Here is a 16,566-nt window from a genome sequence, read left to right as displayed (position 1 = left end):
TGTATAGTAGGACCTTGTTGTTTATTCTGTATGGAAGAGTTTGCATCTGCTAACCCCAAACTCCCAGTCCGTCTCTATACCCTGCACCCCCAGCAGCCGCCAGTCTATGCTCTGTGGGTCTGTTTCTGTTTCATAGATAGGTTCATTCGTGTCATATTTTAGATTCCACATATAAGTGATATCATATGGTGTTTGTCTTTCTCTTTTTGACTTCACTTAGTATGATAATCTGGTTGCATCCATGTTGCTGCAAACGGCATTATGTTTTTTGTATGGCTGAGTAGTATTCCTGTGTGTGTGTGTGTGTGTGTGTGTGTGTGTGTGTGTGTGTATGTATATATATGTATTACGTCGTCTTTATCCATTCATCTGTTGATGGAAATTTAGGTTGTTTCCGTGTCCTGGCTATTGTGGATAGTGCAGCTGTGAACATAGGGGTGACGTATCATTTTTAATTATAGTTTTGCCCAGATATATGCCCAGGAGTGGGATTGATGGGTCATATGGTAATTCTAATTTTAGTTTTCTGAGGAACCTCCATACTGTTCTCCATAGTGGCTGCCCCGATTTACATTCCCACCAGCAGTGCAGGAGGGTTCCTTTTTCTCCACACCTTCTCCAGGATTTATTTGTAGACTTTTTGATGATGGCTATAGAATAATTTCTTGATAGGAATGAAATCAGGACTGGGGGAATTTTATTTGAATGCTTGTATCACATCTTATTCCTATAAACATACAAGGGCACTTACAAGGGAAGTATTCAAATGCTGTGGGACATCAGTCATGCACGCATTTTGCACTGGAGATAAACCTAGAGTGCTCGAGAGTGTGGACATCCTCCTGTCTTGGAGATGGGATCTGCCAACAGTTGCCTCAGTTTGGAACCTAGTCTGTAGGGTACGTGCTCCTGTGCTTTGGGGGTGTTGGTTTGTTGGCTGCAGTTGTTCTCTCTTTGGGTTAGCAGTTTCCAACAAGTAAAGGATAAAGGTCACATGCACTGCATGTAGTTAGAGCACAGGTAAGATAGGGTTTGGTAATGGTCAGTTTTGGAGTTTATAAAATTATACCACTTTTTTGTCTCCTTTGTGAGGGCGGTTTATGCAAGCAGCATCTTTATTGTGAAAGGAAGTTGAGTTCTATTCAAATATAAACTTAAAATGTATTAAACTGTAACTTTTTTTAAAGTACAAATCATAAATGTAATTGGCATAAATTCTCAAAAGATTTTTCCAGTCAACACTCTCCCATTTCCCCCAAGAAGAACCACTGTCCTGATTTATAACACCACAGATTAATTTTCCCTGTTTGTATATTTTATATGAAATTTAAATTTCACATAAATGGAATAATATGTGAAATTCTTTTCCTCACCATCTGGGAGATTTATTCATGTATTGAATGTAGCTGTGCTTTCTTTGACCGTTTCTGTATATTATGTGAACCTATCCCTTTTTGTCCTGAGTTTTTTTTGAGTTTGTGGCTATCAGGAGTGACGCTGCTGTAATAACTTTTGTGTGATAAAGTTGTTTGTAAACTGGTATTTTACTTGTTACTGATAATAAATTAGTCGATGTTGGCCACACAAATTGTCTTTGTAAATATTTTGATTGTGTTGATGAGTTTTTATTTCCCTTGTAAATTCTTTTGGGGTTTCACTGTAGAGAGCTGCATAATTTGGGGCAGGAGACTCAGAGTAGTGGTCCTGGATTTCTTTTTCATAAATTTCAAGGAGGTGAGGTTGAGGCTAGATAATCTTAGAGTCATATCCCAGATTTCCAATCTTATATTTTTCTTTAATTTATAATCATTTCAGAATCCCAGTTGAAAACACCTTCAGCATTTAAACCTTTTGTTTTGCTTACTGTAGGTCAGATTCAATGTGCTACAGTATGTTGTCCCAGAAGTAAAAGACCTTTACAATTGGCTAGAAGTCGAATTTAACCCACTAAAACTCTGTGACAGAGTCACAAAGGTAAGCTTTGGTTACATTACCACGTAGCCAGCCCTGTTGCAGTTTTAGGTTGTATTTTTATTTGTTAAGAGAGAAGTGTTGTCCTGTGTGTTTGAATTTGGTGCACATTTCATTGTCTTTTTTTTTTTTATGTCAAGAGAAAAGATATTTCTGATATGCTAAATAAACCTTTGGAGGTAAATTAGCAGCACGACTAATTTAGCCATTGCTGTCAGTCGCCTTCAGACAACAGCCAATAGCTGCATATTACCTTTTGTATTTCTTTGCATTGTGTGGTGGTTTTGTATGTTAAGAAAATTGAAAAAAAATATCTCAGGTGTTTTAGTATTTGTCGTTTAGAAAATATAACTCTTTTTCAATTTAATGGATTTTATAGGTTTTAAATTGGGTAAGGGAGCAACCTGAAAAGGAGCCAGAGTTACAACAGTATGTCCCACAGCTGCAAAACAACACCATACTCCGGCTTCTCCAGCAGGTAAAGATGAAAAAAATGAATGTTTTATGGACGAGCTGTAATTTCTCCCTTGATTGTTTTGATCACAAAACTAAAAAATGTAGGAATAGCCTAGAAAATGAAAGCCTCCCCAAATTCTACCCTCCACCAAAATTAGTTTTATTATTTATCTGTTTGATTTGAAAAAACAATTATGTGATTCATAACTGCTTTTGTCTCTTTTTTTGTTGACCACTGTCTTCGTACATTTTTCCTTGTTAGCCGTTTATGTCTTATTCCTTTTAATACGTACGTAGTTTTTCATTGTCTAAAGGTACCATGATTTATTTATTCAGAGTTTATTGATGGAATTTTTTTTTTCTTTTTTTTTGCGGTATGCGGGCCTCTCACTGTTGTGGCTTCTCCCGTTGCGGAGCACAGGCTCCAGACGTGCAGGCTCAGCGGCCATGGCTCATGGGCCCAGCCGCTCCGCGGCATGTGGGATCTTCCCAGACCAGGGCACGATCTCACGTCCCCTGCGTTGGCAGGCGGACTCTTCAACCACTGCGCCACCAGGGAAGCCCTGATGGAAATTTTTTAGTTTTTTTGCTGTCATAAAATGTTGCAGTAGTGAGCATCTTCTGTACTTGTATCTTTGCATTCTTCTGTGATTTCCTGTAGCTAAGAAGTGGAATTAGTCATGGTCTACACATTTAAAGCTTTAATAGATCCTCAAAGATCAAATTCATGGGCCCTCCCACCAGTAGTGAACAAGAAATAGAAAGCCTTTTTTCCTGCTAACACTAAGTATTATCAGTCTTTTTTTTTTTTGGCTGCACTGCGCGGCCTATGGGATCTTAGTTCCCTAACCAGGGATAGAACGCGTGCTCCTTGTGTTGGAAGCACAGAGTCTAAACCACTGGACCGCCAGGGAAGTCCCAGTATTGTCAGTCTTTTAACGTATTTTAGCCCACCTTTGTACTTAAGTTTGAATATTATGGTTTCTAATATGGCTTTAATGATCCTGTTTTGTCTTCCATTTGTTTCATTTGGGGGGCGCTTTTACTATATGTTCACTTTCATATTTGTGCACATTTCATTGACCTGCTTTCTCTCCTGTATGTGAGCAGTGTTATTTCTTATGTGCTATACAAATAATTGAAGGTTAATTAGCAGTATAACTAAGTAGTAATACTGCCAGTCTCCTTCAGACAAATAAACAATTTTCTTAAGTGTTCAGATGAATTAGGTAAGTAGCAGGTCTCTATCTACAAATATGTGACCATTTAGATGTTTTTTTTTTTTTTTAATGAAACTAGGATATGAAAGGATTATGTGATGGTTCAAAATATAACATAATCCTTTGAAATAGCCTTGGATTGTAATTCCAGCTCCAGCAATGTACTGTTAACATAGTCTGAGCTTCAGTTTTCTTTTCTTTGAAAAATAGGCTAAATTTCTACTTTCCATGGTTGTCATGAGACTCCACATAAAAATTGCTGAATAAATGATAGCTATTATTACTAACCTTGTGTTTTTTATGCAGGTGGCACAAATTTATCAGAGCATTGAGTTTTCTCGTTTGACTTCTCTGGTTCCTTTTGTTGATGCTTTCCAACTGGAACGGGCCATAGTAGATGCAGCCAGGCACTGCGACCTTCAGGTAGGTGCTGCAAGGGGACTCTGAGGTTGGAGGCCTTTGAGGACGAAAAAACGCATACTCTTTGTTTCTCAGCTTTTGGTACAGTGGCACCGTTGTAAAGCTTTATTGAATTAATCTTCTAGCTTTTATATTTGACATTCTTCAGTTAATTTTTTATTTGAAATTTTAATCAAGTTATTCATTTGTAGAATGACTATATTTGCATGTAGATTTAACTGTTGATAATACCATTTAATTTTCAAAGGTTCGTATTGACCACACATCTCGGACCCTTAGTTTTGGATCTGATTTGAATTATGCTACTCGAGAAGATGCTCCAATTGGTCCTCATCTGCAGAGCATGCCTTCAGAACAGATCAGAAATCAGCTGACAGCCATGTCCTCAGTACTTGCAAAAGCCCTTGAAGTCATTAAGCCAGCTCATATACTGGTATGTATCTTTGGGAGAAATGGACTACAGAATTTTTGAGGGGCCCTTATGTCTTTCACAAAAAGGTTTGAGACGATGTCTGAGAGAAGGGATTTATTATATATTTCCTATTGATATTTAGTTGTATTTGATAGTTTTGGTATTTTATCAAATATCTTTATCAGATATACAGATCTTTGAGCTTCCTTCCATGGGATAAAATGATAACACTACTCGGGTAATGTGATAAACGGAGTACTGTTAAACCGTACAATAACAGACCACATGTGATGACCCTCCAAATAGGGGAGTACTATGATTGGGCTTTTCCTTTCTGCTTCAGTTGTTTCTTGTTTGTGAGCTCTGTTAGTATTCCACCTTGGCTTGAACACTTTAAAGTAGATCTGGTTCAGGGAAAAGTCAACCTAGCAGATAAACGTTCTTCAGCTATGTCATTACTGTTAAAGACTTCAAGTAGGAGTAGCGCCATAGTATTTGGTACTGGGAATCAGTAGCTTGAATAATGTTATCGTCTGTTATTAACTGCAGATGGCATGCACGTAAGGATAATATATTAGGATTATGTAATATTTTTGATGTCTGATACCATGGTATGTCGCTTAAATTTTTTTTAATGCATTTGTTTTTGAAGCAAGAGAAAGAAGAACAGCATCAGTTGGCTGTTACTGCATACCTTAAAAATTCACGGAAAGAGCATCAGCGTATCCTGGCTCGCCGGCAGACAATTGAGGAAAGGAAAGAGCGACTTGAGAGCCTGAATATTCAGCGTGAGAAAGAAGAGCTGGAGCAGAGGGAAGCTGAACTCCAGAAAGTACGGAAGGCTGAAGAAGAGAGGCTGCGACAGGAGGCAAAGGAGAGAGAGAAGGAGCGTATCTTACAGGAACATGAACAAATCAAGAAGAAAACTGTTCGTGAGCGTTTGGAGCAGATCAAGAAGACAGAACTGGGAGCCAAAGCGTTCAAAGATATTGACATTGAAGTATGTAGCATATTATGCATTAAAAACTTCAGTTTTATTCGGGTCTCTTAGAAGCACAGTTCTTTTTTTTTTTTTTTTTGCGGTACGCAGGCCTCTCACTGTTGTGGCCTCTGCCGTTGCGGAGCACAGGTTCCGGACACGCACGCTCAGCGGCCATGGCTCACGGGCCCAGCCGCTCCGCGGCATGTGGGATCTTCCCGGACCGGGGCACAAACCTGTGTCCCCTGCATTGGCAGGCGGACTCTCAACCACTGTGCCACCAGGGAAGCCCAGAAGCACAGTTCTTTACCATTTATTGGTTTATTTTGGGTTATTTGGTTATTTCACTCATTTTGATACAGCTAGTTCATTAATCTCTGAAGTAAGCATTTGTTTTTAGTGATGCTACAGTTTTTAGCTGCTGTTGAAATGGAGTTTGGATACGGTAGAATGGAGGAATAAGAAATAGATGTTAAGATTACATTGTTTTTCCCTACAATCAAGTGGAAATAAGGCTATTTTAAAACATTTTTATATTGCCTGAATTTACCCATTGCAAACATTTGCCCATTATAAAGAAAGTAATTTAGCATATGTTTCTAAAAAGAAATGGTGCTCCATATTGACTGCTATGCACTTCTTTTATACTCTTATTAATTATGGTGCGTTTGTATTACTTTCCAGGACCTTGAAGAATTGGATCCCGATTTCATCATGGCTAAACAGGTTGAACAACTGGAGAAAGAAAAGAAGGAACTTCAGGAACGCTTAAAGAATCAAGAAAAAAAGGTAAATGAAAGAACTGGTGAACTTTTAACATGCCAAGTTTAAAAGAATTTTTTTTTTTTTAAACAACACTTGTTTTCATGACATTCAGATTGACTACTTTGAAAGAGCTAAACGTTTGGAAGAAATCCCTTTGATAAAGAGTGCTTATGAAGAACAGAGAATTAAAGACATGGATCTGTGGGAACAACAAGAAGAAGAAAGAGTAAGGTTTTCATTTAATTATATTTTCAGACTGTAAGCTATAATTAAGTCCTCTGCCAGTAATGGGAACAGGGTTTCAAATTGATTTTTGTATTCTTTTGCCAGATATGGTGCTTAAATGGCTGCATGCTAACAGATTGGTAGACAGACAGATTTTCAGAATAGAGATTAAAAAATGAAACTTGTAAAATACAAAGGATAGCTGAAAAATTTATTTTAAAAAACCCCAGCAATTCACATGCTGCATAATACAATTCACATGCCACGTATTTCACCAATTTAAAGTGTGCAGTTGATGGTTTTAGTGTATTTACAGAATTGTGCAACCTAATTTTAGAACATACCCCAAAAGAAACTTCATACCTTAGCAGTCACTCCGTTTTCTCTCCACTCCCTCAGCAGCCACTAATCTCCTTTCTGTCTCTAGACTTGCCTGTTTTGGATATTTCTTATAGATGGAGTCATACAGTCTGGTTTTTTGTGACTGAACAGCTCCTTCTATAGTTTTGTTAGTCTGTATTGTATGTATTTACCTAACGATACAAAAGCAACATTTGCAAATGCTTGTAGCGGCCACATTTGTAGTAAAAACGAGTGACCTCATTCCGGTTAAAAAAATAACCACAGGCAGGAGACAACACACAGCTATGGAGGCTGCCTCTCCTTCTTGGTTCCATTGGATTGTTGTCATTCTGGGCCTAGTGTTGCCAGTTTTTTTAGAAGTTGTAATTTGTGTGGTAATTCTTTAAATGTATGAAGTTAGAAAAAGAAAAGTGTTACAGACCAGCTAAAATGCTTAAGAGGATTTGCTCCATGTGCCCTGAAACCTTTTATTGTTTCACTTGGAGCACAAAGGAAAAGCTTTCCTATATGAGTAATTCATCGTGCCTTAACCTCCAGTTTTTGTTTTGTTTTTTTTTTTTGGCGGTACGCGGGCCTCTCACTGCTGTGGCCTCTCCCGTTGCGGAGCACAGGCTCCGGATGCGCAGGCTCAGCGGCATGGCCCACGGGCCTAGCCGCTCCGCGGCATGTGGGATCTTCCCGGACATGTGGGATCTTCCCGGACCGGGGCACGAACCCGTGTCCCCTGCATCGGCAGGCGGACTCTTAACCACTGCGCCACCAGGGAAGCCCTCCAGTTGTTTTTAAGGAAGAAAATGCGTTAAATAATAAAGCCATAGTGCCTATTATACCATGAGGTATTTGTTATTTTGTTTTACTATATACATTTCAGTTTTTCCTCTATAAATGTTGTGGTACCATGGGGTTAAAACTGTTTCTTACAGATGCTCCAAGTTGTCTTTATCCATCTTCTGTCCCTGACTGTCTTCCTAGGGATGTGGTACCCTTCCATTTTTATGGCAGAATGGAAGGGGCAAAGGAACTTCCTGTAATTCTTCAAGAATATCTGTCAGGAATTGGGGATAAATTAGTAAGTTGATAATGAATACTTTGAAATTTAACTTTGTATCATATATTTGCAGATTACTACAATGCAGCTAGAACGGGAAAAGGCTCTTGAACATAAGAACCGAATGTCACGGATGCTTGAAGACAGAGATTTATTTGTAATGCGGCTCAAGGCAGCACGACAGTCTGTTTATGAGGTGAACTTACTGGTTTCAGGGAAACATCTATTCATGAGCTTTTGGGTTTTACCTTAAGGATTCTTCTTTAACCTGGTGGTACATTCTATCTTGAGCTAACATTTATAATCGTCATTCAAATAATATTTTAATAGAGGTATCTTGAAATTATTTTATAGGCCAAGTAACCATCACTATGAACAAATTTTTCTGAAGGTGAAAGTGGACTGCATAAAATTTGCTTTTGATACAAGCTTTTGTTTATTCTTTGATTCAGAAAGGAAAAAACTAGATCAAAGTGTCCTGCTCTTAGTTTCTGACTTAATCATTTGATTTATTGTATAAAAATAAACCCACTGGGTATAGATAATATTGTCAGTTAAAAATTTAAAAAATTCGACATGCGAGAACTCCAGTCATTTGGAAATTTGGTTTTTATACTTAATGGTTGCTTTCTGTGGTTCCACGAAACTTGCAATGATTTTGTAAACTTAAAACTTACTGCCAGTTTGTAGCCCTTGAAAATTTGATTGTTTTTTATTTTTTGGTAACCATTCAATTACAGGAAAAACTTAAACAGTTTGAAGAGCGATTAGCAGAAGAAAGGCATAATCGTTTGGAAGAACGTAAAAGACAACGTAAAGAAGAACGAAGAATAACCTATTACAGAGAAAAGGAAGAGGAGGAGCAGAGGAGGGCAGAAGAAAAAATGATGAAAGGTAAAACTATATAGACAGACTGGAGGTATATGGGAAGGCTGGTGATAGGTCCAGTTTATACAGTCTTACTTAGAAAATAGAGGAATGTGGAACCAAGATGATTGGCTTCTTTTCTTTTTTTTTTTTTTTTTTTTTTTTTGCGGTATGCGGGCCTCTCACTGTTGTTGCCTCTCCCGTTGCGGAGCGCAGGCTCAGCGGCCATGGCTCAAGGGCCCAGCCGCTCCGCGGCATGTGGGATCCTCCCAGACCGGGGCACGAACCCGTGTCCCCTGCATCGGCAGGCGGACTCCCAACCACTGTGCCACCAGGGAAGCCCGATGATTGGCTTCTTAACTGCAACTAACTAGTTCTCAGGTTCTGACAACCCAGCTTGTAGTTTTCTGCAGTTTGTTATCTGTGAGGGTGTTAGGTCCTCTGCCAGCTTATTTCCACATTTTTGGTGTTCTTTTGAAAATTCTGCCTTTTTATTTTTTATCACTATAGTCTATATAGTGTTAACATTTATTGAGCAACACATGCCAGATGAAGTCTCTCAGATGATCCTTTATCTGGCATCCCAGATGCTCAGGAGTTGGGGGAGGGCTGCTCCTTTAGTTGTGTTGAGCGGCATAATACTTGTGTTCTTGAATATTTCTGATATTCAAGTTTAACTGACTGTAAACTCTTTTAAAATTCTTAAAAAGAATTTCCTTCTACATTATGCTGCCTCTTTAATACCAGAGAAGTAGACCTAGCACTGGGGGAAGCGTGCAGGTAGGAGGCGCACTTTATAACCTGATACGTTGTACAGAGCGGGAAGAGAGAGAGCGTGCTGAACGGGCGAAACGTGAGGAGGAGCTTCGAGAATATCAGGAGCGGGTAAAGAAATTAGAAGAGGTTGAAAGGAAAAAACGCCAAAGGGAGCTGGAAATTGAAGAAAGGGAACGTCGTAGAGAGGAGGAGAGAAGACTTGGTGATGATTCACTTTCTAGAAAGGTAAGTATAGACATCACTCTGTTTTTATGTGATGTGTGTTTATCAGCCAGGTCTCTTGCATGATGCGTTTGGTCAATGTCAGTGTCTGGGCTTGGTGTTTTAAATCACATTATTCATGTTTCTTTTTAAGTCTGGTATTGCTTTGTCTTCCCAAAGACAGAAGGTTCCTAGGGGCAGTGGGGAGGGGATTAGAGTTGTCTTAGCAAAGTTTGGATTTTATAATAGGCTTCAGTTTGGAATACTTAATTCAGTAAGAACTAATCCCATGAAACTAAGTATTTGACAAAAAGTAACACAGTCGTATGGAAGAGGGACTGTTTTGGTTCCTTGAAAGGAGTTACTGTGAATTAGGAGGAGGATGTGAGGGTACTCAAAGGTGAATCTGGGGGACCAGCAGTATTCACCATCCCTTTAGGAGCTTGGTAGAAATGCAGAATCTCAGGCCCAGTGCCAAATCTTCTGATTCAGAGTCTGCATTTTAACACGAGTACCAGGTGATTCAAATGCTGGTCTAAATGTTTATTTTTAATATGCATTCATGTCCAAAACTGACCTGTGTTTCTCATTTTATCTTGTGTAAAGGGGGGGTATCTCTTTAATCCCCTCTTCTGGTGGTGACATTGTACCTACTTAACCACAGTGTTTTGAACCCCTCCCTCTCCATTCTGTCCCTATGCTCCTGCCTTAATTCAGATTGTTTCTTTTGCCTGTATTACTTACTGGTCTTAACTATTTTCCCTGATCGTAATCTTCCCCAGCTTCACATTTTCCTCTGTACAGTGGCCTGCTTGGTTTTCATAATGCATATTTGATTGTTAGCCCTGCTCTTGGTTTCAAACCTTCCTTTGAGTGGTACTCATTGCTTAGAGCCAAAGGTAAAAAACATTCCTTAGCAGTCAGGGCCTTTTATGTTATTGCTTTTTTCATTAGCTTCATCTATCACCATATTCTTCTTAGTCACCTATACGTTAGCTATTCTGAGCTAGTTTTATGCTTTATCATGTCTGTGACATCTGCCTGCATGCTCTTTGTTTTTCCTGGGATGTGTCCATGCTGCCCTTTAAATAAAATACTGCTTATTTTTTAAGGTTAGAGATGAGTAGCTGGAGGTATGTGTGCCACACTTGTATCAAATGCTTAACTTTACTGGAGGACCTGCTACTAGTTATCTTTGTAGCCTTCAATTTGTTTTATAATATATAGATAAATTTTTGGTTTTGTTACTCTTGTTGCTAATTTCTATGAGTATTCTTTTTCTGTTGGGCACAAAGTGCTGTATGTGTGAAATCAGAGTTACAGTGTTCGATTTGCTACATCCTGTTAATTTGCTTCATCTTCTAAAGTAGATGAGGTAAATCACCCGTGGCTATGGGTTTCTAATTCTTTTCATTAGTTTTTGAAATTCTGTGTTCGTCCTTTTTTTTGTTGTTTCTGTTTGTGGGCCCCCCTCTTCCCTTTCAGTTGGAGAGTCTTTAGTTATCTGTTAATGTTTAACATGGTAACTAGTATATGCGGCTTTATTCCTGACATTTGGTTTGGTGTTTTTTATTTGCTTCCATGTCCCTGCCACTCACCCCTTCCTTTCTTTAAGCCAAACTTCAGAAGTTTTCTCAGCGCATTTGTTGTGCTTTTCTCTATTCTTTTAGTGATTACCATCTGTTCTTTTCAAAGTCTAAACTTGCAGTGTGTAAATTTTGAGAACTCTTCCCTCTCTTCAGAACAGAACAAAATTTTGAGCACACCTTAAGTTTTATTGCCTCCAGTGCATTAAAACAATGCTAATCTCTCTATTTAGAAATCATTTAACAGTTTTACAACCTTGTTGGCAACATGATTTAGTTTAAAATATGTTTACACTGTTTATCACCTTTTCCCCTTTGCAGATAAGTTGTTTTGTAGAGTGTATATTTTATCAAGTATTTTTGTGTATGTCTCAAAAGAGGTTTCGTTTTTCTCTCTCAGTTGAATAATGGTTCATTGGTTTGGCCAGTTCAAAGTCATCCTCCTCCAGAAGTTTAGAGACCTGTGCTCACTGTCCTAGTACATAATGGGAGGAGGGTTCTTGATAATAGTCTTGGTCTTGTTACTTTTGTAGATACTCTGCTTTATTCCTTGGAAGCTCTGAGCATATGGTCTGTTATTCACCCGTTTTGGCATGTGTGCCCTGTCAGTCAGGATTCAATTTACTTAGAGCAGATAGAATTTCCTTAACTTAGGGAAATTTTTTCTCCTTTTCTTCTGGCCTTTCACAGTCCATCTCTTTTAACGTTTCACTTATTCTTTTCATCTCTTTGTCCTTTTGTTACTGGCTCTTTGAGATTCCTGTTCAGTTTATATGTTGATCAGTAGTGTTGCTAATGTAGTGCCTCTCATTACCTTTGCTCAATGTAGGACCCTCGTTGGGGTGATAGAGATGCAGAAGGCACATGGAGAAAAGTACCTGAAATAGATTCTGAGTGGAGAAGAGGCCCACCAGAGAAGTAAGTAGAGTTAAGGAAAATAGTACCAGCAAATCATAGATCCTGTTAATATCTTATCAGTGTTTTTCTCATTTGGTTTATTTTGTAGGGGTGGGGAAAAGGGAGTCATGAAGAATTGTACACATGTCTGTTACTGAAATGTTTGCTTCAGTGCTGCTGTAATTACTGACTTATAAATATCTTGGGAAATATGTGCTTCAGTTTTTTTTTTCTTTTTAATTCCCTAAACTAATAGTATTGAGGTTAGAGTAAGAATGAACAGTTCCATAACATTTTTCTCATCGTTTTGAAAGCTTGTAGTAATAGATTTAGAAATTGCTACGGTATTCCTCATAAAGTGCAGATAACCTTTTAAAGGCACTTGTCTGCTTATTGGTTTAATTAATTGTTGATGTAAGATTTTGGATTCATGTTGTTTTTTTAGTGGAACATACTCTTTTAGGAGTAGGATTAATGAATTTAGACTGAAGTGATTTTTAGAAGTGAGTAACGTCACTCCCAAAAAGATCACCTGCTTTTAAGAAAATTTACTCTTAAAGATGTTTGGCTTGTTACTCTGTAGGGAGTGGAGACGTGGAGAAGGGCGGGATGAAGAGAGGCCTCAAAGAAGAGATGAAGAACGACCAAAGCGTTTGGGGGATGATGAAGAGAGAGAGTCCTCTCTTAGACCAGACGATGATCGGGTTCCCCGGCGTGGCATGGATGACGACAGAGGCCCAAGACGTGGTCCTGATGAAGATCGGTTCTCTCGCCGAGGGGCAGATGATGACCGGCCTTTTTGGCGTAATGCAGATGAGGACAGGCCTCTCAGACGAATTGGCGATGAAGACAGGGCTAGCTGGCGTCAGGCGGATGACGACAGACCACCTAGACGAGGACTGGATGAGGACAGAGGCAGCTGGCGCACAGCTGATGAGGACCGAGGACCTAGGCGTGGGATGGATGAGGACCGGGGGCTGCGCCGAGGAGCTGCGGATGAGGAGAGGCCATCCTGGCGGAACGCTGACGACGACCGTCCCAGGCGGGGCGTGGATGACGACCGGGGTCCCAGGCGTGGGCTGGATGACGATCGAGGACCTTGGCGGAGCTCCGACGATGACAGATTTTCCAGGCGCGGTGTGGATGATGACAGGGGGCCCTGGAGAAACACGGATGACGATCGGATCTCCAGACGGGCTGATGACGATCGGATCTCCAGACGGGCTGATGACGATCGGAGACCCGGTCCCTGGAGACCATTTGTCAAACCAGGTAAAATTCTGGTATTCAAGAAACCAGATTGGATGCTCTATAGATGTAATCTGCTTGATTTGTTTGCAGATACAACGTGAAATTCTACACCAGCTAATCTCCACTGTTCTGTAGAGGATAGCAAGTTATTTCAAACAAGGAGATCAGATCTCAGGTGGCAAATTACAGTTTGATAAGTAAGAAGTGTTCTTTTCAAATGCAAAAGGTGAAATTTTAACAGACTTATGACAGAGGTTGGGCCATGTTACTACGATTTTTAGATAAACTGGTCTTTTATCTTTCCTTGAATATTTCTGCAGTGACTTTTATGTCAAAAGCTTGCCTCTGAGATCTTTCACACCAAAACAGCTAGCTTCACGCCCTTTTCTGCTTTAGTGATATATGCACTTTGTTTTCCTTCTTCCTTGTTGACTGCTTCTTTGAGGGCCCTTCCTTCTGTACCTGTCCCTAAGTATCGGTGTTCTTCAGGTTCTGTCCTGGACTAGCCTCCTCATATAAATAATGAAAAACAAAATATACTTAACATTTGTCTGTACTCTTGCCAACCATGGGATTATGTTCATGAGAGGAGCCCATTTCTTTACTTTGTCAGTCTTAGGCCCGCTCATCCTTTCATACTTTTTATTATTCTTGAGTAATGTATACAGGTCTGTGACTTCTGCTACTGTCTTCTCCAGATGACTTCTCCCCTTACCTTCAGACCTGTGTTTCCAACTTTATATTGCACCTGTAAGTGTTACTGACACTTGCAACTCAACCCATCAAAACTGAACCCCTGCCTTCTCCAAGACACACACACATACACACTTCAGGGGCACCACTGTCCATCTAATTGTATAAGATGGGAGTTCTTTGCTCTTTCATCCTTTTTCTTACATCTTTTCAGTAACCATTGTAATTTGTTCTAAATGCAAATTTGAGCAGCTTCCTGCCCTTTATCCTTAGTGGTTTCTGTGGCATACTTGTGTTTCTTCTCACTTCATTCCACTGTGAAGCTTTGTGACTTTGAGAAAACCACCTAACTTTTCTGTGCCTTGTGTAAAATGGGGATAACAGTACAGTAGATTCTCATTAATTCGTGATAGTTAATGTAATATAAAGTCAGTGAATACTGAACCATTGCTCTTAAGGGAAGTACCAGGTTAGGTTTCTGTGAGTCCTCTGGTCAGTTTTTCAAGCAGTCAACACATAACCTTGTTTTATTTTTCTGTTTAAAGACACTTTATTTAATGTATGTTATTGATTCATTAGCATTGAACTTATGGCCAACAGCACTGTAACTCATTCCTGAAAGAAGCTTATCTAACACATTTACTTTTTCCCTAAGGCATATCCATTGCCTTCTTGTGCTTGGGACTGCTGGGGCGTAGGGCTGGTGGTGCACTTAAAAACTGAAATCACCAACAGAAAGCACAAAAATGTGAAAACGTGGCACTAACTATATCACCAAAAGGCTACTTGTTTAAAGTAGGAGAGCTGCAGCAAGAAGACAGCATTGTTTTGTTTGACCTCAGCTGAGAACAGGCCCGTCAGGCAACTCAAATATTTCACCACTCTGTATGTGTCTGCGAGTGACTTGTAAAAGTGCTAGAGTATTAATTTGGGGATTATAGATTTTAGCAAGTAGCAAATTAGCAAGTATGGAATAATCTACTTAGCTCAGCACTATGGGTAGGATTGAATGAGCTAATACAGGCAGAGGCGTTAGACTCGTTCTGTGGCACACAGTAATATAAATGTTAGTGACAATAATAATTAGCCTTACAGCTGTGATACATTTTCATTGAAATCTCTGCTTCCTTTGGTTTCTTTTTGTGCGTGCATGCGTACATGTATATATTGTTTCTGGATTTGGACACCCCATGGCTAAGTGTGAGATATTGAGCAGGGCCAAAGGATTTATCCTTATTTCAGGACTTTTTATGGGTGGTAAATGGTGGGGGGCATGAATGTGAAAGGAAAGAGTCTTTAGTTAGAAAGGTTTTGAAAATGTTGCAAGGTATAAATGAACTAGTAATTGGGGTTCTGCCTCTCAGAGATCTAGATCCTACCCCTCACCCTTTGAGTTTTCTGCTTAAATGACTTGTCTTTACCATCAGAACAGATTTTTATACCTGAAATCTCTGCATATGGAACATTTAACCCAGGCTATAAAAGTTCCTATATGTTATATGTTAGAAAAACAATAATAGGTAGTCATAAATAGGAGTTGGTGGTTCCATGAAATGAGGTAAATGAATTTAGTTGGTTTTTTAAAAATGAGGTAGAGTGTCTTAATTAGCATTTGTAATGGTGATGGATTAACATCAAGATTTATGGCTGCCAATCTGTTTCTTGAGTGGAATTTTTTTTTTCTTTTTTTAAAAACGTAGGTGGATGGAGAGAGAAAGAAAAAGCCAGAGAAGAGAGTTGGGGTCCACCTCGAGAATCGAGACCATCAGAAGACCGTGAATGGGATAGGGAAAAAGAGAGAGACCGAGATAATCAAGATCGTGATGAGAACGACAGGGATCCGGAGAGAGAAAGAGACAGAGAGAGAGATGGGGATCGAGAGGACCGCTTCAGACGGCCGAGGTTTGATATTCTAATTTTAAAAAAAAGTGTCTGTGGCATTACAGTTAGGATTCTTTTAATGCTCTCTTATGCATTCCCAACTATTTTTGAAAAATGGTGCTCATCCCCTTCATTTCCCCCAATTTATCTAGTAGAATCAGAGTGTAGATTTTTAAAAAATTAGAGGTCATCTTAATTGAACCAGTTCCCTCTCTACAGAGTGAGGACATGGAGGCTGGAGCTGTGTGGCTGGCTGTGGGCTGTGTAGCTCTATGGCAGTGGAACCAGTCGAGGTTCTTCACTGCCAGTTGCTTTTCCCTTGTGGTTGAGGTCAGTTTATTGCCTTTAAATTATTAAAAGCCTCTTTACTTTTATTAGTAGTAAGAATTCTAGCTTACTTCCTCTGGTCAAAGTGGCTTTGTACTAATCTAGACCAGCACAGTTCAGTACAGTTTCCTGCAAGGATGAAAATGTCCTGTATATGTAATGTTTGTCTGGTAACCAGCAGTCACGTTTGACTGTTGAGCATTTGGAGTGAGTCATGACTGCTGTGT

At 39.5% G+C, this 16,566-nt stretch overlaps 1 protein-coding gene and 2 non-coding genes across 4 annotated transcripts in view; all 3 read left to right on the top strand.

Moving 5' to 3' along the window:
- The window catches only part of EIF3A (eukaryotic translation initiation factor 3 subunit A), a 33,443-nt gene that overhangs the window by 14,410 nt on the left and 2,467 nt on the right, over positions 1-16,566 (top strand). For both annotated transcript variants that reach the window (XM_022568627.3, XM_089898219.1), the window contains 13 exons: positions 1,870-1,974; positions 2,351-2,449; positions 3,954-4,070; positions 4,315-4,500; positions 5,132-5,479; positions 6,143-6,247; positions 6,336-6,449; positions 7,933-8,055; positions 8,600-8,753; positions 9,544-9,728; positions 12,120-12,208; positions 12,771-13,459; positions 15,832-16,033. In XM_022568627.3, the coding sequence (XP_022424335.1) occupies positions 1,870-1,974; positions 2,351-2,449; positions 3,954-4,070; positions 4,315-4,500; positions 5,132-5,479; positions 6,143-6,247; positions 6,336-6,449; positions 7,933-8,055; positions 8,600-8,753; positions 9,544-9,728; positions 12,120-12,208; positions 12,771-13,459; positions 15,832-16,033 (2,516 nt within the window). The remainder of the gene's footprint in view (positions 1-1,869; positions 1,975-2,350; positions 2,450-3,953; positions 4,071-4,314; positions 4,501-5,131; positions 5,480-6,142; positions 6,248-6,335; positions 6,450-7,932; positions 8,056-8,599; positions 8,754-9,543; positions 9,729-12,119; positions 12,209-12,770; positions 13,460-15,831; positions 16,034-16,566) is intronic.
- On the top strand, positions 2,075-2,205 carry LOC115801542 (small nucleolar RNA SNORA19). The gene has a single exon (XR_004021842.2). It is a non-coding gene; the product is annotated as a small nucleolar RNA SNORA19 (small nucleolar RNA).
- On the top strand, positions 3,495-3,624 carry LOC115801541 (small nucleolar RNA SNORA19). Its single transcript, XR_004021841.1, has one exon. It is a non-coding gene; the product is annotated as a small nucleolar RNA SNORA19 (small nucleolar RNA).

Source organism: Delphinapterus leucas, chromosome 16 (genome assembly GCF_059928025.1).
Source record: "Delphinapterus leucas isolate spDelLeu-1000000601 "Yukka" chromosome 16, BTC_Dleu_Yukka2, whole genome shotgun sequence".
Taxonomy (NCBI): domain Eukaryota; kingdom Metazoa; phylum Chordata; class Mammalia; order Artiodactyla; family Monodontidae; genus Delphinapterus; species Delphinapterus leucas.
This window is presented reverse-complemented; position numbering and strand designations above follow the sequence as displayed.